This window comes from Podarcis vaucheri, assembly GCF_965113315.1.
Source record: "Podarcis vaucheri genome assembly, chromosome: 13".
NCBI lineage: Eukaryota > Metazoa > Chordata > Lepidosauria > Squamata > Lacertidae > Podarcis > Podarcis vaucheri.
This window is the reverse complement of record NC_138751.1, coordinates 55,365,244-55,386,919: the sequence shown is the minus strand read 5'-3', so window position 1 is coordinate 55,386,919 and position 21,676 is coordinate 55,365,244. Positions and strand designations below refer to the sequence as shown.

The 21,676-nt window shown below is 44.8% G+C and overlaps 1 protein-coding gene and 1 long non-coding RNA gene across 4 annotated transcripts; both read right to left on the bottom strand.

Annotated features, from left to right (window-relative positions):
* Positions 1-1,374: 1,374 nt before the first annotated feature.
* Positions 1,375-16,422, bottom strand: LRRC14B (leucine rich repeat containing 14B). Of its 3 annotated transcripts, none has more exons than XM_082194274.1 (2): positions 15,360-16,422; positions 1,375-2,221 (listed from the first exon to the last, which is right to left on the bottom strand). In XM_082194274.1, the coding sequence occupies exons 1-2, from the start codon at positions 16,328-16,330 to the stop codon at positions 1,867-1,869; spliced, it is 1,326 nt and encodes a 441-aa protein (XP_082050400.1). In that variant the 5' UTR covers positions 16,331-16,422; the 3' UTR covers positions 1,375-1,866. The 3 variants fall into 3 exon arrangements, 2 of the variants coding, with proteins under 2 accessions (XP_082050400.1, XP_082050399.1); XR_014212734.1 differs by lacking the exon at positions 15,360-16,422 and adding an exon at positions 5,628-6,174 and having other exon boundaries at positions 2,086-2,221; XM_082194273.1 differs by lacking the exon at positions 1,375-2,221 and adding an exon at positions 12,346-13,081 and having other exon boundaries at positions 15,360-16,398.
* LOC309515949 lies at positions 6,629-7,925 on the bottom strand. The gene is made up of 2 exons (XR_014212735.1): positions 7,639-7,925; positions 6,629-7,276 (listed from the first exon to the last, which is right to left on the bottom strand). It is a non-coding gene; the product is annotated as an uncharacterized lncRNA (long non-coding RNA).
* Positions 16,423-21,676: the final 5,254 nt, after the last annotated feature.

The following is a 21,676-nucleotide window of genomic DNA, read 5'->3' as shown; positions in this document are numbered from 1 at the left end:
TCTTTTACCAATGAATCAGATACTGGTTGGCATGTGGTAATCAGAAAGCCATTTTTATGGTGATTTAAAGCACAAATCTAATCCTACAACGGGGAGTTCTCAGGTGATGTTTATTATTTGTAAGCATATGGTCGTCAAAAGCATAATGAAATCAAGCATTTCATGGAAATAAATATTATTAAAAGTTCCTGTATATGTTTTGAATGTTCCAAAGTCTGTGAGCCATAAAGCCAAGCTTAGAGACATCATCGTACAGGTATAACTCCATTCAAAATCACTTAACTCCATTCTTATCTTCGCTGCAGACTGTATCTTCAGTATTTGCCAGTTCATTCAAATATAACACAGTTTCAGTCTCAAAACTTCCTCATTCATCCAGCTCCATCAGTAAAAACAGCAATTCCCAGTTCAGATATACACAATTCACCAGTTGCTCTCATATAGATGAGAGCTTGTTTGATCCCTGGTCTTTCAGCTTTTACCTCATGAGATAGTAGCTGAGGCACTCCCTTCCCTCCCTCATTTTTAACATCTACCTTCAAATAAAAAAATGCTTTCAAATAGCCATTTATCATGGTTAAAGTTATTCACAACCATGCATTATTCAGAAACAACATAAAATAAAATGGGATTTATTTGGAACAAAATAAAACAAAATAAAATAAAATGGGATTTATTTGGAAGCAAATTATATTTTTAGCTAAAACACTTCAGCACTTTGATGAGCAAGTGGTATATAACTTCTGTTAAATAAATATATTTAAAGGTGCTATTGAGTTGCATGTGACTTAATCATGGAAATGTGTAGAGGATTGATGCTTGCATCAGCATGCTGGCTCACATTACGCTTCAGACCTACCACCCATTGTTGCAAAAACTCACAATTTTTTGTTGTACTCTAACCCTGGTGGTTGTAAAGCATATAATGCAATAGAAGGGAACAAAATAAAATAACAATCATCTAAAAATGCTAAATATATCTAATGACTGAGGAATCATCATATTTTTTGCTTGGTTTATTTGACAGCCCAGATACCAGACAATCCCTAGTGTAAACTAGAGAAGTTGCAAATATGCTGTTATTAATACTGTTGGCCACTGTAATGGATCTCTTGTAACAGTCCGCTTTCATCTGCTGCAGCCTTAAGTCTATGTTTGGCCTCTATACTGGGGCATCTCCTTAGGACTGCTTTAACCTTTGCATCTCATTTTCTTGTAAATACCCTAGGCTCCACAGCCTATTTTTTTGTATATCACAGAATCTTTCTATTTCCAGGCCATCATCCCATGCTGCGTTGATAATGTCATCATCCCACTATGCTTTCTGTTCATATTTCAGTGCTCTTTCAGCTTGGATAATGATCAGTTCTGTAATTTTCTTTGGTAGAAAACCCTTCAGGGATAATGCACACAGTGCACACTACTTTCCAAAAGCACCCAGAGATGTGAAGAGTGTTGAAGGAACCAGCAGGTGCAGAGCACCAGCCAAACATTTTCCTCAAATGCATCAGCCAGTTTAGAAAGTTGGCAAAGCATGGAGCTGGATTGCCATGTGAACCACTTTAGTCGCTAGATGCAAACTTCCTCCTAGCCCTAACATTTGGATCCCCATTTTTTTTCAGGATCTATGCATAACACTACTTCTAATAAATCTGTGTCATGACGTTCATACAGTCCCCATTGAATTGTTTGGATTCAGTTTTGATCCACATTCTCATGAGGTCACCCATGACTAAGTCAGGGCTAGATCAGGTGCCATGTGGAAAGAACTCTTAAAGGTAACTGGGTTCTAGCACTATGTAATGTTTTTAAAGCCACAAGCTAGAAAGGAATTTGAAAACCCCAGCTAGGATGCTACAAAAGCAATTAATGCATTGATGGGCACCAGATATTTTGTTGGGGTAGAAGGCTGGAAATCTGGAAACCGGGTTTGGTGAACTGAGGACCTTTTGCCATTTGCCTGGTTGCCTCTTTTTCAGAAGCAGGGACATTTCTGGTTTGACATCCTTCAGATGCATAATTATGTTTGCTTGGTAATTTGCTTGGTTTAAACAAAGGTACAGGAAGCACATTCTTGTATGGAAGGCGGTACACTTTCATCTTTTCTCCCAGTCTGCCCATCTGCATCTTCAAGCTAGGAGATCTCTGCACAAGAATGGTGTCCTGGTGTTGTTTTTCATACGTCTCATGGCGGAAGCTATTCCATTCCAGCAACGTTGTCCTGTGGAGAATGTAATTCCAGACTAAACAAGAATACGTTTTCACAGTGCAGGTTAGTGGCTGTCAACATTCCCTGGATCAGAAACACATGGAGCCCTTTAAAATTATCTTATACATTGTTTTTACCAAAATAAAAAAAATTCCTTCCAGTAGCACCTTAAAGACCAACTAAGTTAGTTCTTGGTATGAGCTTTTGTGTGCATGCACACTTCTAGTGTGCATGCACACGGAAGCTCATACCAAGAACTAACTTAGTTGGTCTTTAAGGTGCTACTGGAAGGAATTTTTTTATTTTGACTATGGCAGACCAACAAGGCTACCTATCTGCAATTGTTTTTACCTTTACTCTCATAGGCTATCCTTTCCTTTTTCTTGTTTTCTTTCCTGTTACATTTTCTCTGAAAGATGGCAATGATGTTACTAGTACAACTCACCTTTGGCAAACTTGTGACCTAATGGTGGGTTGCAGTCTTCCAGTTAAAGAACAAAAATGGCACAGCAGTTACAGCTTGTGAGGAAAATGTCAATGGTACAGAACGGGGGTGGGGGCTAACATTTTGAGGCTAAGGGCTGCATTGACCAATGGTCAACCCTCCCAAGGTCCACATGTCAAAGTGACTGTAATCAATAATTGTATGCATGTATATGTAGACAGATTATACAGAGAGAGAGAGAGACCCCACACATATAATGAGTGGGTGTGATGAGAGGTCACAAAAACTGTTCAGCATCACAGGATCAGAATAGGGGGCCCGTGAGGGTTGTCAATTTTTGTGTAAAAAATTGACAGATATGGGATAGGCACAAATCTTTTGGTATCAAAGTATCACAAATGGGGTACCTATGGGAGCAGTCAGTTAAATAATGTTTTAACATTGTTGTTGTTGTTGTTGTTGTTGTTGTTGTTGTTGTTGTTATTAAAAATGGACAAAATTGTGTGGGGGGGGAGTCTTGGATCAACAAATAAATATATGCTGCTGCTGTTGTTTTTGCTGTCATCTAAATAAAGAAACTTGGCATGATTAAAGGTAAAGGTAAAGGTACCCCTGCCCGAACGGGCCAGTCTTGACAGACTCTGGGGTTTGTGCGCGAGGACCAAAAAACCATAGTGTCACAGCAGGGGACCCCCGGAGCACTCAGTGCTTTAAAAAAATTACATAATAATAATGACATCTTTTAATTGAAATTTTTTGAAGGCCCTTGGCATCATGGCTTCACAGCAGGAACCCATAGAAGCAGTCAATTTTTAAAAAAACCTTGTTGTTACATGATGTGGGGGTGGCCATTGCTCAGAGCAGTGGAAAGATAATAGAGAAGGCCATGATATAGAGCAGTTGCAAGCATTCTTCTATGAAACCCATTTCAGTCTGGGTTCAGACTTGGTTGTGGGACTGAATCAGCCTTGGTTTCCCTGATGGATGACCTTTATCAGGAGAGGGACAAGGGGAGTCAACCTGGCGCAGTCTCTCCATGCCTTTGGATACAATTGATCATGGCATCCCCCTGGACCAGCTTGGTGGAGGCACCATTTTATGGCAGTTCCAATCCTACATGCAAGGTCAGTTCTTCAGCCCCCTGGCATCTGTGTTACAGGGTGCCTGCCACAGGGCACTGTTTTGTCCCCAGTGCTATTTAACACCTATGGGAAGCTCTTGGGAGCTGTCACAAGGGACTTTGGAGCAAAGTGTCATTAATTAGGCTGGTGCTGGCTCTAGAACAGTGTCTGGGTGCAACAGTGGCTGGATGAGGTCCAATAGACTGCATTTAAACAAGGGGTAGGCAACCAAAGGCCCGTGGGCAGGATGCGGCCCAATAGCCTTCTCAATCCGGCCTGCGGACGGTCTGGTAATCAGCATGTTTTTACATGAGTAGAATGTGTCCTTTTATTTAAAATGCATCTCTCGGTTATTTGTGGGGCATAGGAATTTGTTCATCTCCCCCCCCCCGCCATAAAAAATATAGTCCGGTCCCTCACATGGTCTGAGGGATGGTGGAAAAAGGTTGCTGACGCCTGATTTAAACCCTATCAAGATGAAGGCCCTCTGGGTGAGTTCCCTGTTCTGGATGGAGGTGCATTCCCTCTGACGGAACTGGTACTCAGTCTGGGGTGCTCGAGTCCTGGATCCATTTTTATTTTGTCACGAGGCACATGTGGCATTACCTTGAGCATCACCAGCAGGTAAAACAGTTCCAGCTGCTCCAGCTAAGATTAGGTGGCCCCTGTTTTCCTGGCACTGGAGACCACAGGACTGGATTATTGCAATGTGCTCTCTCTGGGGCTTCCCTTGGGCTTAGTCTGGAAGCTGCAGAAGCTGCAGCTGGTGAAGAATGCAGTGGCTATGTTGTTGACACATTAACCGTGCATAATGCCTCTGCTGAGAGAGCTGCCAATATACTACAAGAACAATTCAAGGTTTTGCTTTTAGTTTCAGCATTTTAAACCCTAAGAACATGGGACCAGGTTAGCTATATCCCTGGTCAGCAACTGCACTTCTTTGATAGGGCACTGCTGAGAGTACCACATGCTTCAGGGCTGCTCTTAGCTTGTACCAAAAACTGGACATTTGATGTTGCAGCTCCAATACTCTGGAATCAATTGCAAAATTTGGCAGGTGCCGAGCATCTTGATGTTTACATGGCTACTAAGGATGCTTTCATTTAAGAAGGTCTTCTCTGAAGCATGACCCAAGTCATTGTCTATTAACTGCATATTTTTTGTTATTGTAGTACATTGCACAAATAGCTATTTCCTGTCTCACCTATCTGATCTGACACAGAAGACCTCTACTTGCTAATTTTGATTCCAACTTTGCAAAAGTTACTAAAAATTGAAAGTCAGTGAAAGTGTGACCACCTATTTCCTTGGCTGCTAGTTTAGAGTTACCTGGCTCTTAACACTGGCTAATTAAGCAGGAGCTGTAGTCAAATGCATTAATTTGTTTTCATTTAAAAAAATCATTTAGGACTATTTTCTGGGGGAAAGTCACTTCTCCTGCTTCTCCCCAGGAAAAAGTCAACGATGCTTCACAAACAGCTTCATTTCTGAATGACTCATTAGTTTCTTCCCTCAGATCTTTGGAAAAACTGAATCAATTGCTAAGAGAAGCAACACAAATTCTGCCAAGTTTATCATCACTAGAAAGATTAAACCATCTCTAAATTCTTAACTATAAAATCATAATGTTAAATTATCACTGAATGTTTAATGCCATGTGTTAAAATCCTGCACCACACCCTTTCCCTTCCTCACCCTGCCCAGTTGCTACTCAGTTTGATTTTAGTACAAAAAGTTGAAATATGCTGATAAACCCTAGGAAAAAACCACATCAAACCCATTATATATATAAAAATGTTATATCCATAAAGTAAGATAATGCTTAAAAAGTACAATAATGATGGGCTTATACCTCTCTTGCCGCCTTACTTCCATAGTCAGATCCTCCCAAAGCATAGAGAAACTTTCCTTCTTGGCAACATTTCTCTCTTCTACATCACAGTTAAGAATGTTGACTTGTAGCGTATCAGGGCTGCTTAGCAAAGGAGTCCGCATTGCAAAAAATGTATTTTATCACAATGGATAATCCAAATGCTTTCTTGATTAAAGGCTCAACTTGCTTAATTTTTTGATCTCTGTTTTGTTATGTGAGTTCAGTTCGGATTACCACTGCTTAAGTATTTTGGTGCTCCTATTTTTATGTTCATGAATCACTTGGGGGATGATATGATGGATAAACTGGCAAGCAGAATCCTCTGAAGCATTTAGAATCTCTGCTGGATGCTAAAGTCTTTCAGTAACTTACTGAAAAGGGAGATGACATGTGGTTCAGGACTACTTGACTGACGCCTATATTTTTGCTGTGCAGTCTGGAGTTTTCAAAATCCAATCCAGACTACTTGGCAGGCATGAAAACAGGACAGCCATGGTTAGCTGAATTAAGTTCTGGAGCAATGCTTTATGCACAGTGGCGTAGTGTGGGTTCTCAGCACCCGGGGCAAGGCAAGTAATTTGCGCCCCCTAACCCGGGGCAAGGCAAGTAATTTGCGCCCCCTAACCCAGGGCAAGGCAAGTAATTTGCGCCCCCTAACCCGTGGATTTTAGCACTCGAGTCTCTTCCACGCCCCCCCAGATGTTGCGCCAGGTGCAGCAGGCCCCCCTGCACCCCCACGCTACGCCACTGCTCCCACCACAAGTCTTCAGGACAGCCATCCGAAGGCTGGCGCGGGGAGAAGGTCTCTCCGCCCCACCGCCAGGTTTCGGAGGAGGTCCGAGGACAGTGGGGTTCCTGCTTCCTCGAGGAGGGCCGGCCAAATGCGCCCCCCCCCAAATGTTGCGCCCGGTGCGGCCGGCACCCCTGGCACCCCCACGCTACGCCACTGTTTATGCATAATAATTGATTTCACATATAGCTCTGGTGGCAATAGTGCTTTATTTACTAAGCAGAATCAGTAATTGCTTCCTATAATTCAGGCTATATACCATTATAGAAACTATTGCCCATAAAACATACAGCACAAAAACAGTCTATTAAACTTTATAAACAATAGAAACACACACTTCTCAAAATGGAATGGACTCCCTTGGGAGGTGGTAGACTGTCTTTCTGTGGACGGTTTTAAAGCAGAAGTTGGAGGCTATCTGTCAGTTGTGATTCCTGCATTGCAGAGGTCCATAGAATCCTAGAATTGCAGAATTGGAAGGGATTCTGAGGATCATCTAGTCCAACCCCCTGCTAGATAAGGAACCTGTGGTCCTCCAGATGATGCTGAACTAAAACTCCCATCACCCCAGGCTACTGGCCAGGGGCATCAGCTGAATTTTTGGTCTAGTATACTGTATGTGGTTTGGGTCCCCTGCTGCACTCAGAAATGGAGACATTTTTGTCATATGCAATTTTATACCATCTTTTGCAGGTGTGGTTGGAGTAACCAAAAATAAATCAGGGTCATTCAACAGTACTAAGATGTCTGACAGACAGAATATCCACATGTTAATCTTTCTCCATAATTGTGGTTCCATACTAGAAAAGGCTTACCCTGTTTAATATCTGTCTGCTACCTAGCTGTTGGGGACACGGGTGGCGCTGTGGTCTAAACCACAGAGCCTAGGGCTTGCTGATCAGAAGGTCGGTGGTTCAAATCCCCACGACGGGGTGAGCTCCCGTTGCTCGGTCCCTGCTCCTGCCAACCTAGCAGTTCGAAAGCACGTCAAAGTGCAAGTAGATAAATAGGTACCGCTCCGGCGGGAAGGTAAACGGTGTTTCCATGTGCTGTTCTGGTTTGCCAGAAGTGGCTTAGTCATGCTGGCCACATGACCGGGAAGCTGTACGCCGGCTCCCTCAGCCAGTAAAGTGAGATGAGCGCCACAACCCCTGAGTCATCCTTGACTGGCCTACTGGTCAGGGGTCCCTTTACCTTTACCTAGCTGTTAAAGGCATAAGAGCCCTGCTCTCCTCCAATGCCAACCCTAAACCATGCAAAGAAGCAAAGCTTCATGAGCTTACTTGTAAATGAGTTGTGCCTCTGGTCTTTCATCAGCTGATCTTAGGGCTGGCAGTACTCCAATAATACAAGACCAGGTGTAGTATTTCAGATGGAGGGGGGCAAATGTCATTTAAGATTTATAGCAATTTTGTTCAGCTGCTCATGCTGCGATAAATTCAACATTTAACTAGTTAAAAAGCAAGCAGTGCTCCACTTGTTGTGGATATTTACCGTATTTTTTGCCCCATAGGACGCACCGGCCCATAGGACGCACCTAGTTTTTTTGGGGGGAAATAAAGGGAAATTTTTTTATCCCCCCCCCAGGTGTGCTGTGCTAATCCCGAAGCTTGGGGTGTGCAGAGCTCAGCATGCCCCAAGCTTCGGGGTGCAGGCAAGCTCTCCGCTAGCCCTGGGAGAGCTGGGTCTCCCACGGCTAGTGGATAGCTTCCTGAAGCCTGCATTCACCCCATAAGACGCACACACATTTCCCCTTCATTTTTGGAGGGGAAAAAGTGCATCATAGGGCAAAAAATGCGGTATTAACACATTTTTGTAAACCATTCTGAGGGATTGGGGGGTTTATTTTACAATCAAGTGCTATAAAAATTTTATGAAATCAATAAAGTAAATAAATAACACATATTTTTTTCCTATGAAGACCTTCACAGGTGGAGCAACCAAATGGAGCAACTGCTGCTGCCTTCAGTCAAGGAGGAGAAGAGTGTAAACAACACAGCATTCCTTTCTAGGTGCTCACAGACTGTTTGCTTAATGATCTGCTCCAGAATCATCAATAGCAGGGAAGATTCTGGAGCAGATCATTAAGCAAACAGTCTGTGAGCACCTAGAAAGGAATGCTGTGATCACCAATAGTCAGCATGGATTTCTGAAAAATAAGTCATGTCAGACTAACCTGATCTCGTTTTTTGACAGAATTACAAGCCTGGTAGATGAAGGGAACGCAGTGGATGTAGCCTACCTTGATTTCAGCAAGGCATTTGACAAGGTGCCCCATGATATTCTTGTAAAGAAGCTGGTAAAATGCGGTCTTGACTATGCTACCACTCAGTGGATTTGTAACTGGCTGACTGACCGAACCCAAAGGGTGCTCATCAATGGTTCCTCTTCATCCTGGAGAAGAGTGACTAGTGGGGTGCCACAGGGTTCTGTCTTGGGCCCGGTCTTATTCAACATCTTTATCAATGACTTGGATGATGGACTCAAGGGCATCCTGATCAAATTTGCAGATGACACCAAACTGGGAGGGGTGGCTAACACCCCAGAGGACAGGATCACACTTCAAAACGACCTTGACAGATTAGAGAACTGGGCAAAAATAAACAAGATGAATTTTAACAGGGAGAAATGTAAAGTATTGCACTTGGGCAAAAAAAATGAGAGGCACAAATACAAGATGGGTGACACCTGGCTTGAGAGCAGTACATGTGAAAAGGATCTAGGAGTCTTGGTTGACCACAAACTTGACATGAGCCAACAGTGTGACGCGGCAGCTAAAAAAGCCAATGCAATTCTGGGCTGCATCAATAGGAGTATAGCATCTAGATCAAGGGAAGTAATAGTGCCACTGTATTCTGCTCTGGTCAGACCACACCTGGAGTACTGTGTCCAGTTCTGGGCACCACAATTCAAGAAGGACACTGACAAACTGGAACGTGTCCAGAGGAGGGCAACCAAAATGGTCAAAGGCCTGGAAACGATGCCTTATGAGGAACGGCTGAGGGAGCTGGGCATGTTTAGCCTGGAGAAGAGGAGGTTAAGGGGTGATATGATAGCCATGTTCAAATATATAAAAGGATGTCACATGGAGGAGGGAGAAAGGTTGTTTTCTGCTGCTCCGGAGAAGCGGACACGGAGCAATGGATCCAAACTACAAGAAAGAAGATTCCACCTAAACATTAGGAAGAACTTCCTGACAGTGAGAGCTGTTTGACAGTGGAATTTGCTGCCAAGGAGTGTGGTGGAGTCTCCTACTTTGGAGGTCTTTAAGCAGAGGCTTGACAACCATATGTCAGGAGTGCTCTGATGGTGTTTCCTGCTTGGCAGGGGGTTGGACTCGATGGCCCTTGTGGTCTCTTCCAACTCTATGATTCTATGATTCTATGAACACAATAAACTGAAATGCTAGAAATTCAGCAGTGGCAATTCATTGTTTGACGCCATGTTTCAAAAGTATCCTCTCAGTTAACAATGTATGCCAATAACTCAGGAGGCCCTCAGTGGGGGTCTAATTCTGCACATACCTATAAATCCACCACTCCTTTCTTCCTTCCTTCCTTCCTGCCTGCCTGCCTGCCTTCCATATAGTCAAGATATAGTCTGTTGCGGCGCCTACTGTAGGCCTGGGCAACTTGTGACCCGTTATTTACAGTGGCCCATTCAGGGGCAGCTCATCCCATTTCACCACTTGAGGCAAAATGAGGCAAAGTGCTGCTTTGGCCTGCCGTCTCTGCCACCACCGCTATACCTGCTGCTCTGCCTGCCCTGCTGCCTCCACTGCTGGCGTAGAAGTGGCCCCAATTTTGGGTGAGATCTTGTATGCTCTGCAAGATCTTGTGGGATTTTTAACCCAATTGCAGCTGATACGGGCACTGCTTCAGTGCTGGCTGTGGGGCCACAGGGCACCCGGGGGCTGCTGCCTTAGGGGTTTCTGCCGCCTGGCAGCCACCTCAGTCTACCTAATGGCGGACCCAGCTTTGGGTCCAGAAGAGAAATCTCACCTGTATGTTGCCTGGGACTACGAGAGCCGGTTTCTTGACTCCTACCTGGCCAATGGGCTGCATTTCGATTGACAGCACCCAAATTGTGCTGGCGGCAGCAGCCTTGTGCTGGGTGCGATCATGGGTGGGTAGAAGCTTGAATTTATTCTGCTCCTTCTGTATCTGCACAACTCTGTCATCTGGCAAGTTAAGCAACCTTTTAAAACTCTTATTATTGCCGATGAACTAAACTTTTGAATCCTTTTTTAAAAACAAATAATTAAAATATTCTGGAAGGTTCTCCGTGTTACCTAAGGGATACGGGCTGGAAAATAGGTCAAATGCCACAAGTGTGACCAGACTGACCTTTCTATGAGTAAAGCTGACAGACGGATGCTTCTAAGTTTAGACAGAGTGTTCTGTGTTTTCTTCTTGTATTATCCATATCATTCAGGTTAATGTGATTTTTCTTTCACTTTAAATATTATTATATTAGAACAGTCTGTCCTCTTCTCTTTTACAAAACATGTATTTGCGTTAGCTTGCTTGCATTTTTACTTTTATCCCTGTTTATCAGCTTGCAGTGCAATCCTGACCTGAACATGGCAGTGATTGAGCCAGGGGTAGGGGGATGGAGCCATCACTGCACAACCATGCTAAGGGAAATCTGACCAGTTGAATTTCTGCCAGTCACACACCTGTAAAAATGCATAGCATCAGCCATTTTAAAGGGGGAAATGGCAAAGATAAAGCAAAATTAAAAATGACAATATTTTCATTTTTTCAAGTACTATTTTTTTTAAAAAAACACCTCAGATTATTTGGAGCTAAAATTCACTTCATCGGATGCATAATTCTTGATAATTCCTGATAGCTTATGGAATAATGCATTTGCCAGCCTCTAAAATGCTTTTAGAGAATTGTTTCATTTCTGCTGTTAACCTTGGCTAGTTGGCTACCCATTATCAAAGGACTGAAAGGATACCAGAGTAACGTACCCAACACCACAAAGTGAGCCAGTGACAGGAGGATTTCACAGTTAAGTCTCCAGGTCCCCTCTCTGGTGTGCTTGTTTTCTAGAGGTATGAATACATGGAGGTTGTGGCCAATGGGCTCACTGGGAAGAAAATGTGCAGGCAATATTCTACCCAAAGGGTGATGCAGCCTCAAGGGTTTAGCTATTAGCACCACCAACTCCTCCTCACCAACCACAACCTCCTCTCATGGAGAAGACATGAACAGGAACTATAAGCATTTGTGGTGGACAAGGCAATCTGTTGAAGGCTACAAGCCATGAGAGCTATGCTCTGCCACAATAGCTAAAGACAGCAATGCTTATGAAGGCCAGTTGATGGAAACCACTGGAAAGGAGAGGTCTGTTCTGGTGCTCAGGTGCAGCTTGCAGGCTTCTCAGAGGTCATCCACTATGAGAACAGGGTGCTGAACGAGAAGGGGCCATTGGTGTGATCTAGCAGGCTCCTCTCACGTTCTTAAGCATCAGAAACAAATGGCATGAGCATGCATAAAGTTCACCTGCCTCACCAATGAAGAACACTCTGTATTTAATAAGGTTTCAAGTTGTCGCTCCATATACTGGGCTGCAACCCTTCATGTACAAAGCACACCCACTGAGGAAAAGAACAACTTGCTGCTTTTTATGGAGACTTGTAGTCATTCCTTTCAGATGAAACAGGTGATGGTGTGTGGAAGGTTAGTGGGTTGTACATCATGGGTATAGCAATTGCCCACCCCAAAAGTAAATCAATAAAAACACTTAACAAAAGGAGGTTCTGTCCTCCCTCAACATGAAGCCTCCCCCCAGCCTCCCTCCACATAAATCCTGGCTACGCCCATGTTGCACATTCTCCTTTCTTTCACTGGGCTTGCTCAGGAGACTACCATGGTAGCAGAATATACCCTAAATGTGTTGTCTAAATTATTCCAATAAACGAATGCTTTTATTTGATTAGCACTGGATTTGAGTAGCACTGTTTGGTTCCACAGGTTTCTTCAGACTTCAGTTCATCTCCTGAAGAGCCTTGTTGAAGCTTTCTAGGGCATCCCTGAAAGACTTCAGCAAAGTGGCTCCAAGCTCATTGCCCGTTTCCTGTATTGCTGCATCATATCCCCCAAAGATGGGTGTAGAGGCCTTTATGTCCTCTCTCTTCGCCTGCAGTAAAATCATGTTAAGTTCCTCGGCTATTCTCTCATATTTTTGGTGATCAAATTTCGAAAGATCAGCTTCACCAATTGGGTAACTGATGTCATTTGCATAACAGTCTCTTGGGACTGGGAATTCAATGTATCTGAGTCTTGGAAAATCAATGAAAATGTTGAAAAGGCATTTCAGTGCTCGAGAAGATAGAGGATTTCCAAGAAATTTCAGCTCCTCTAGTTTCCGACAGGGGACCAACCCCAAAATCAGCATGTTTATGTGCGTGTCCTGAATGTTGCATTCCTCAAGGACGAGACTCTTCAGGGTGTAGGAGGAACGGTTCAGAAGTTTGAAGAAGGTGGATGGGTAAAGGTCAGCCACGTCATGGCCGCTGATATCAAGGACTTCCAGGGAGCCAGAATGAAGGCTGTTGGCTAAATAGGCCATGTCCACGTGGTTTAAAGAGCAGTTGGAAACATCCAGCACTTTCAGCGGGGTTTTCAGAGGGCTGGAAAGTTGAATATTAAAACAAAGTAAACAATGACATAATTCAGTTTCATTGGGTACTTAATAGGTTTATGAACGATGGGTGCAAGTGGATGAGATATTGTTGGTTTCAGTGGGACTTGTTCGCAGAAAAATAAGAGGAAGGATTATAGCCACGCTTGAGCATGAATACAAAATTATGGACTTACTGGGCTGAAAGACATCTCCAGGCCTTTGACACTGGTAGCTAGGCTAGGTTATTCCTAAGTCACCCTTAACTGTTTAGTCAACAGATTAAAACAATAGGATCAAATGGAAATATCTTCTTCAAACAACAAGAGAAACCGGGGGGTGGGTGGCATTAAACCAGAACCAAGCTTCTGGGGGTGGGAGGAGACCTTCTTCTATGAATCATTTAGGAAATTAATGCCCAAGCATCTCTCAGCTCAACCTGCACCCACTTTGAAAGGTAAAACCCCCTGGCTGAGGGGAGGAGGTACCTCACTGTGGCTCAGGTCAGATGCCCAGATGCCTTCGGGGGACCCTGATGTTGAGAATAAGTAAAGACTATGTGTTTTGTGTCTCCAAAGTATTTTGTAAATGACACACAGTACATTTTAGTGGCAGGAGACATATGCACGAGTTCCCTTGAAACTGTTCAATATGTGAAACACAAAACATTTTGTGTACAAGCCACTACTCCATGTTCCCCTGCAAGCAGAGCACCATTTGTTCGGTGATATGGCAGCTCTGCGTGTTCAGAAGAGACGGTTTTCGCCTCTCTGGTGGTCTCTTACAAGATCCCACAGGAGGATGCAGGGCTCAGGTGGGCTGTCCACCTGGAAACTTAAAAGCCTCCATTGCCCATCAGCTGTGGTCACCAATTTCCTTCCCTTTTCTCCTGCAATAATAGCGCTTCTCTGGACTCTTGGGTCACTTGTTGTCAGGGCTGGAAAGGAATTTTACTCTCAACCAAAGTTCTATTAGGTGTCAGTAATTGTATCACTAGGGACGCGGATGGCGCTGTGGGTTAAACCACAGAGCCTAGGACTTGCCGATCAGAAGGTCGGCGGTTCGAATCCCCGCAATGGGGTGAGCTCCCATTGCTCGGTCCCAGCTCCTGCCAACCTAGCAGTTCAAAAGCACGTCAAAGTGCAAGTAGATAAATAGGCACTGCTCTGGCGGGATGGTAAACGCTGTTTCCGTGCGCTGCTCTGGTTCACCAGAAGCGGCTTAGGCATGCTGGCCACATGACCCGGAAGCTGTACGCCAGCTCCCTTGGCCAGTAAAGCGAGATGAGCGCCGCAACCCCAGAGTCATCCACGACTGGACCTAATGGTCAGGCGTCCCTTTACCTTTACCTTTACTAATTGTATCACTACTTTGAGCAAAATGGCATTCAGCAGCAGTAGGGGGTGGGGCAGGCAATGCACAAGCCACGCCCCTAGCTTAGAAGGGCCCCAGCCTTGTGCCAGTTCTCCCCACCCCCAGTTGCCTAGTGGGATCCCTGGTGCTTGGCTCGCACCACATTAAGATATAACATTGTTCAATTCCCAGGGGTGTGTGGCTGCACTGGGTGCTCCCCAAACAATTGAAATAACTTTCCAACAGCAAGGGTTGAGAGGAATGGGGTCTAGTCCTTGTGCCACTTCCCTTGCCACCCCTGCTTCTTGTTGCTGTAGGCATCCCTCTGTCTTGAAAGACAATGAACCTGTTTCATCCCACTAAAGTGTGTGTACTGTTGTGATTCCTGCCACTCCCATGAGGCGTATAATGCAGCCGCTGTACAAAGAGCAAAGTGGGGGTTTTTTGCCAGTATTATTCTTCAAGTGGTTATCTGGTGTGTGTGGTTTTTTTTTGGGGGGGGAAATGTGGCCAGGGCATGCCTCTGCTCAGAGCAATTTGCTTCCAGAAAATGTGAGGGCAGTGTGCCCTGAAAGGTTGGTTAAAAAACGTTTAAACAAATTTAAAAAAAATGTTAGAGCCTAAAACCTCCAAGAATGGCACTGGCACCCACATTTGCAAATATTTATTTTGCAGCAAAAAAGTACGTCATTTGGGACTCCAGATGATCTCAGGTTCAATTCCTGAATCTCCAGTTAGATGGAATACAGGTAAGCAGATCTGTAAAAAGTCCTTCCTTTGGGACTTACTGCTAGACAGAGTAGACGATGCTAAATCAGATAAGCATCAGCATGACAATAAAAGAAAGCTTCATATGCTGTCCCTTTTTAATACGTTACATATTAGTCATAAATATTGTCTCAATTGCGTCACCAGCAAGATCTGGAGCACATTACCTGAGGAGTTTGCGTATCCTTCCCGTGAGTGTGGAAAATGCTAGGCTCAGCTCAGTCAGTTGAGTCATCTGGCTTAACTTTTCTCCAATTCCTACAAGAATGGCCTCATCCTCTGGGGTGAACCTTCGTACATCGAACGTCCTAGCTGGGAGTGTGAGCGACGTCAGCTGAGGAAAGTGGACGTTATTAAAGAGCATGTGCAAATGTTCCATTTCCAACCGAACATTGTGGACTATTTCGAATTTGAGCAGCAAAGAGGGATCTGTAAGCTTTATGATGTAGAAGAGCTTCCGCAGGGCTAGGTTGTCCACTCGGAAGGATGCACAGCGAATTTTTAGTGGGCAATGGCACCTCATAAGCAAGGCCTGGACAAGCAGCTCATAACTTCGTTCAGTAACAAAGACATCAGTAAGAACGTCGACTGAAATCTCAAACACATCTGGATTGAACTTCACCCTTTGCATTTCAACAAGCAGATCGTAGCAGATCTTCGACAGCAGCTCTGTTCTGGCCCAGCGTCCCATTGTTTTCCTACAGTTGCAGAGCTGAACTTCAACATCCTTTAGGCCTGTTAAGTCCACCACTTTGAGTCTCTTTGCATATGGAGATGAACAATTCAGCACATAGTCTCTGAGGCCAGTTAGGCAGCTGGTCAAGCACAGGGCGCAGGCTCTGCTACTGAGGTCTTCCTGGTGGTCTATTGTCTTCCCCAACAGTTTTCCAATGTTAAGTTCCTTCAGTGGCCAGTTTGCCACCAAATCGTGAAGAACTTCCCCTTGTTCCTTTAAGTAACTTGCCTTAAAAAGAAGAGGGAAAAGGTTGTGTGCAACACTGCCAAGATTTCCTTTTATCAGCTCTGTATTGGATACCAAAGCCCCGGCACTCAGGAACCGTAGAGAGTGCATTGCTGCTTTTTGATTCCTTCTGTTATACTGGATCTGCTCTAACAGAGGTTCTCCCTTGCTTGTCATTCTCTATTTTTAGCTGCAGCTGCTGCTGAGGGGCGTACGTGACATGTATTTGGAAGGTAAGAGGAGCAGTCATCTGCTGACCTGGTTACTATTTTGGTATCAGACACTTATTTGACACCTCTTTTTAATTGTCCAACTTTTATTAATTGACAAAGGCATAGCTGTGTTAGTCTGTTGCACTAAAAACAAAAGAGTATTGTCATACCTCAAGGACCACAGAACAGAATGTAGTCTGAAGTTCATTGATATGATCTAGTGTGTTCAGTTGCAAATGATAAGTGGTAACAACTGATGTTCGTTTGTTTTCTAGGTCTGCTCTGTGGTAAATAATTCATCTTGTTGATCTATTTGTTTGTTTTCATTTTGTAGGGTGAGTATGGTAGTCTGAGGGATGCCTGATTAAAAATCCTGAGTTGTGATTTTTTCTTTGATGAGTCTAAACAAATGCAGCCATGAACAATGAATTTTGTGGTGTGTTCTGGGTGGAAGCTGGAAATATGGCAGTACAGTGGTGCCTCGCAAGACGAAAAGAATCCGTTCCACGAGTCTCTTCGTCTTGCGGTTTTTTCGTCTTGCGAAGCAAGCCAATTAGCGGATTAGTGGATTAGCGCTATTAGTGGCTTAGCGGATCAGCTGATAAGCGGCTTAGCGGCTTAGCAGATCAGCTGATAAGTGGCTTAGCGGATCAGCTGTTAAGCGGCTTAGCGGATCAGCTGATAAGCAGCTTAGCGGATCAGCTGATAAGCGGCTTAGGGGATCAGCTGTTAAGCGGCTTAGCGGCTCAGCTGATAAGCGGCTTAGCGGATCAGCTGTTAAGCGGCTTAGCGGCTTAGGATCAGCTGATAAGCGGCTTAGCGGCTTGGGGAAAGGGGGGGAGGAAAAAAACCCCGCAGGAACTCGCAATACATTTTCGTCTTGCGAAGCAAGCCCATAGGAAATTCGTTTTGCGAAGCACCTCCAAAACGGAAAACCCTTTCGTCTAGCGGGTTTTCCATCTTGCGAGGCATTCGTCTTGCGGGGCACCACTGTATGTGTATTGGTCAATGGTTTCCTGTGTAAGGTGATGCTCATAGGTCTACAATAAGCTTGCACAATAGGGTACTGACTGAACCTCTTGGGTGCACTGGTCATTGATGTTTTGAGGGAACTGCTCAAGTGTCTCTTGCCTGAGTCCAGATGATAGCGGTGCCACCAATGTATCTCACAGAGGTTGTGATGCTGGAAAGTCACGTCTCAGTTTCCTCTAATCAGTCCAGCCTTCACCAGCCTAGCTGGACAGGTTGGCAAAGGTTGATTATTATTATTATTATTATTATTATTATTATTATTATTATTATTATTATTAATTCATTTCATTACCTGTCCTTCACCATAAGGTCCCAGGGTGGGTTACAACAATTAACATTAATATTAAAACACAATTATTACACAATACTATATTAAACATAACAAAGACAGATCCATACTGATAACTGGCCCTCCTTTGTCAGCCTAATTATTATGTAAGTACTGTTTCTCTCTGATTTCTCAACTCATGTTATTCTCTGCATACTGTAAAATTGTATATATCCTTTTATTATCTATCTACTATATTAACCCTCAATAAATTTGTGTATGTTTATTCAAAACTTGCCAAGGGGTCCAGTTCATTTTGTTGTCTTTTTAAATAATATGTAAAAAGTTCCCATTCTTCTTTAAAGTCACAGTTGTCCTTATCTCACAATTTGTATGTCAGTTTTGCCAGTTTTGCATAGTTAATCAATTTCTCTTGCCATTGTTCTTTTGTCGGGGTTTCCTCGTTCTTCCATCCTTGTGCTATCAAGACTCTTGCCGCTGTTGCAACATACATAAATAAGTTCTTTATTTTCCTTGTTAGGTCTTGTTCTACAATCCCTAACAAAAATGCTTCTGGTTTTTTTACAAATGTCATTTTGAACATTTTCTTCAATTCTTTATACATCATTTTCCAGAATTTTTTAATTTCTCTGCATTCCCACCACAAATGGTAAAAGGTCCCTTCCTTTTCTTTACATTTCCAACATATGTTTGACCCGGTTTTGTACATTCTCGTTATCAGTACTGGTGGAAACCCACATCTTTTCCCAGATCTTTTTTCATTACATATGGCTCCCTGTACATCCTGCCAATCATATATTGTAGGTGTCTGACACTAAGCCTTAAGAATGCAATTGGTGCTGAAAGTGGGTCCATTTGAAGTTGTCACTTATCATGATGACACCAGGTCAGCAGCCCTTGGGGGGATGGGGGAGGAAAAGACCTGGCCATCCCCACCCCTACTTTAGATTTATGGGAGGATTCCAAAATCAAGTTTTCAAGGCTTGTGATGGACCAGCTTGCTTTCAGGGCAACTATCAGATTGGAAGCACAATGTAGCTGTCAGGGGTTCAGGAGCAGAGACGCAGAGAAGGGAGGAAGCAGAGAGCGAGGGGGAGGAATCCGAAGGGAAAATGAGTGATGATGACGACCCGAGATCTCCAAGCCTAAGCAGTGAGTCAGAGGACTCCCAAAAGGGAGCCCCAGTGAGCAGAGCAAGGGGGGGATCCGGGGGGACACCCCAGGAGGAAGGGAACAGAGGAGATTCAGAGAGTAGCAGCTGGAAGTCGGGACCCACGCTCATAACTGAGGGCGGCAGCAGCTGGAAGTCGGGACCCACGCTCAAGACTGAGAGCAGCAGGGAGGAAGGTAGCCAGGCATCGGGTTCCGGAGGCTGTCAGCAGGAGGGAGGGCACGAGTCAGGGGTGGTCACGCCCTCCTCAGAGAGCGAGGCAACGGTTAAGAGGAAAGTAGAGAGTTGGGCGCGCGCGCCAAGTTCAAATGCAGCGGAAGCTGGAGCAGTAAGCAGCCCGGAGAGTGAGCCAGGTCCTAAAGCCCGCCGCAAGGAGGCAGAAGGATCAGGGGGGTCAGCGTCAGAGGAGAGTAGAAGGGAGGAGGCCCAGGGGGGCAGAAGGACCCAGAGACGTAGGGAGAGGCGAAGGAGGTGGAGCAAGGCTAGGGTATTAAGCTGGTGTGCAAGAGGCGGGGACTCAGACGGGTCTTCGCCGACCTAGGGCAGAAGGTGTAGAGCTGCACGCTGCAGTTCGGAAATGAAACCTGTAACTTAATAAAGACTCTTATAAAGTGAACGCTGGCGGACTTGGTCCTATGTGAGCTGGGACTGGGTGGCAGCTCTGACAGTAGCGTTTACTGAATCTGTTGACAACTTAGTGAGGCTTCAAGTGGTGCTCATTCTCCTTTAATTGGCTTTGCTTCCATGTGCAGGTCCCTCTGTCTGTAGTGCTATTCAAATAAAGGGTGACCCATAAAGGGCATTTCAGGAGAGACTGCAGGGCTGGTTTGTGATTCACAAGGTTCCAGTGACAATATAAAAGTGGAGAGAGAATCTGCACATTATTCCTTGTATTGCGGGTTCTGAAAAGCTGGAAAGTTAATATTTCCAAAAAATGAAATCTTTTTTTTTTTAAAAAAATATTTTTTATTAACGGACCAATCATATCAAATCACATAAGTTCCGAATTACAGAGCCTAATTTTAAATTTTTGTTGGGGGTACCCATATTTCAAGTTCCAAAAGGGATTCAACCCTCTTGTTGCTGCTGCTTTAAAAGTCCACAAATCTGTCCAAATAATGTTCACAATTCTGTCCAGTCCTTTCTTGCTGTTTTCCACATCTCTTCTAGTTGTTTTCATATATTTTTCCTTTCTCTTTGTCTTTGTGGCCTCTGATTGTCTCCATAAGCGGGTTGAAACAAATTTGTATTCCTGTGTGGTTTTTTCCGTTCGTCCAAGAGTCATATTTCATACAGCTGCCGTATTTCATCGCTTCCATAAAGAAAAAAATTCTTGCTGTCTGCTTTCACTTTTCACAGGTCTGTCCCTCTTTCTCAGTCCTCGAGGAGGTTCTACCAGGAATCCAATATGAAACCAAAGCTTCCTCCTCCTGATCATGAATCTTTCGACAGGACCTGTCAAAATGGTGACTCCCTTTTTGTTGCTGCGCCATCAAAAGCCCTTGTTCTTTTTCTCGATCTCACAGGCCAAACTTTTGGTAGTATATCATTTCCACACAGTTTTTAATCATCCTGCTTAGGTTGGTTATGCAACAGTTCTCTTTGAGGAGGGGTTATTGGTTAATCACATAGAAGAAAAGAAAAAAAAGTCCCCCCCATCCAGTCCTGCTCCGTCATACTGAACCTGGTATATTTTCTTCATGTTGTATTCCGTTAAATCCAACCCGTTGCTCTCGTTTCACAGAGGTCACTTCAGTTAGCAGTCTTCACTCCTGTTCTTCACTTGAAATATGTGCATTTGCTTCATTCCCAATTATATATTTTGAGCTGATGCAAACCAGTGCGCGATCAGAGACAGAGTCCAGGAGAGCCGGACCCACCCGAGGGCTTTGTGCCTAGTGCCCTCACCCCCTTCTTTCGAATCTGGGGGTGAATTATGGGCACAGCAGGCAAGGCAGCATTCCCCATTCCCTTGGGGCAATGAAGGGAGGCTGCATACTCCCATATCAGCCTCTTAATTACCTCGTGTGGGTCGGAGAGATGTTATTGTCGGCCATCTTCCAATGCCCCCCCCAAATGAAATCTTAGGATTACCGTATTTTTCGCTCTATAGGATGCACTTTCCCCCCTCCAAAAACGAAGGGGAAATGTGTGTGCATCCTATGGAGTGAATGCAGGATCCTCAGCTTCGCCGCGAGGCGCCTGACCTGGAAGCCGGAGGAGGAACAGAAGGGACTCCTTCTGTTCCTCCTCCCGCTTCGCAGCGACATGCCTTTCCAGCGAAGCCAGAGGAGGAACAGAAGGGTCTCTTCTTCAGCTTCACTGAAGGATTCACTCCAGATTCGCTGAAGGGCGCTGCGCCTTCTCCCTCTCTGCGCGGCACCTCTCCTGTGAAGGAGAGGCGCTGCGCAGAGAGAGAGAAGGCGCAGCGCCCCTTGAGCGGAGCGCCTGTCCAGCGAAGCCCGAGGAGGCACAGAAGGGTCTCCTTCTGTTCCTTCTCCCGCTTCGCAGCGACGTGCCTTTCCAGCGAAGCCAGAGGAGGAACAGAAGGGTCTCCTTCTGTTCCTTCTCCAGCTTCACTGAAGGGCGCTGCGCCTTCTCCCTCTCTGCGCAGAGAGAGAAGGCGCAGCGCCCCTTCAGCGATGCGCCTGTCCTGGCTTCTGCTTTAGCCCTGCGCAGCCTCTTTGGGCAGGGGGAGCCTTCATCCCGCTGCCCTGAAGAGGCTTGGCGCGGTTATCCCAGAAGCCAGAACAGCCACACGGTATCCCAGAAGGCAGATCCCTCTTGCTGTTCTGGCTTCTGGGGTTCAGAATAAGTTT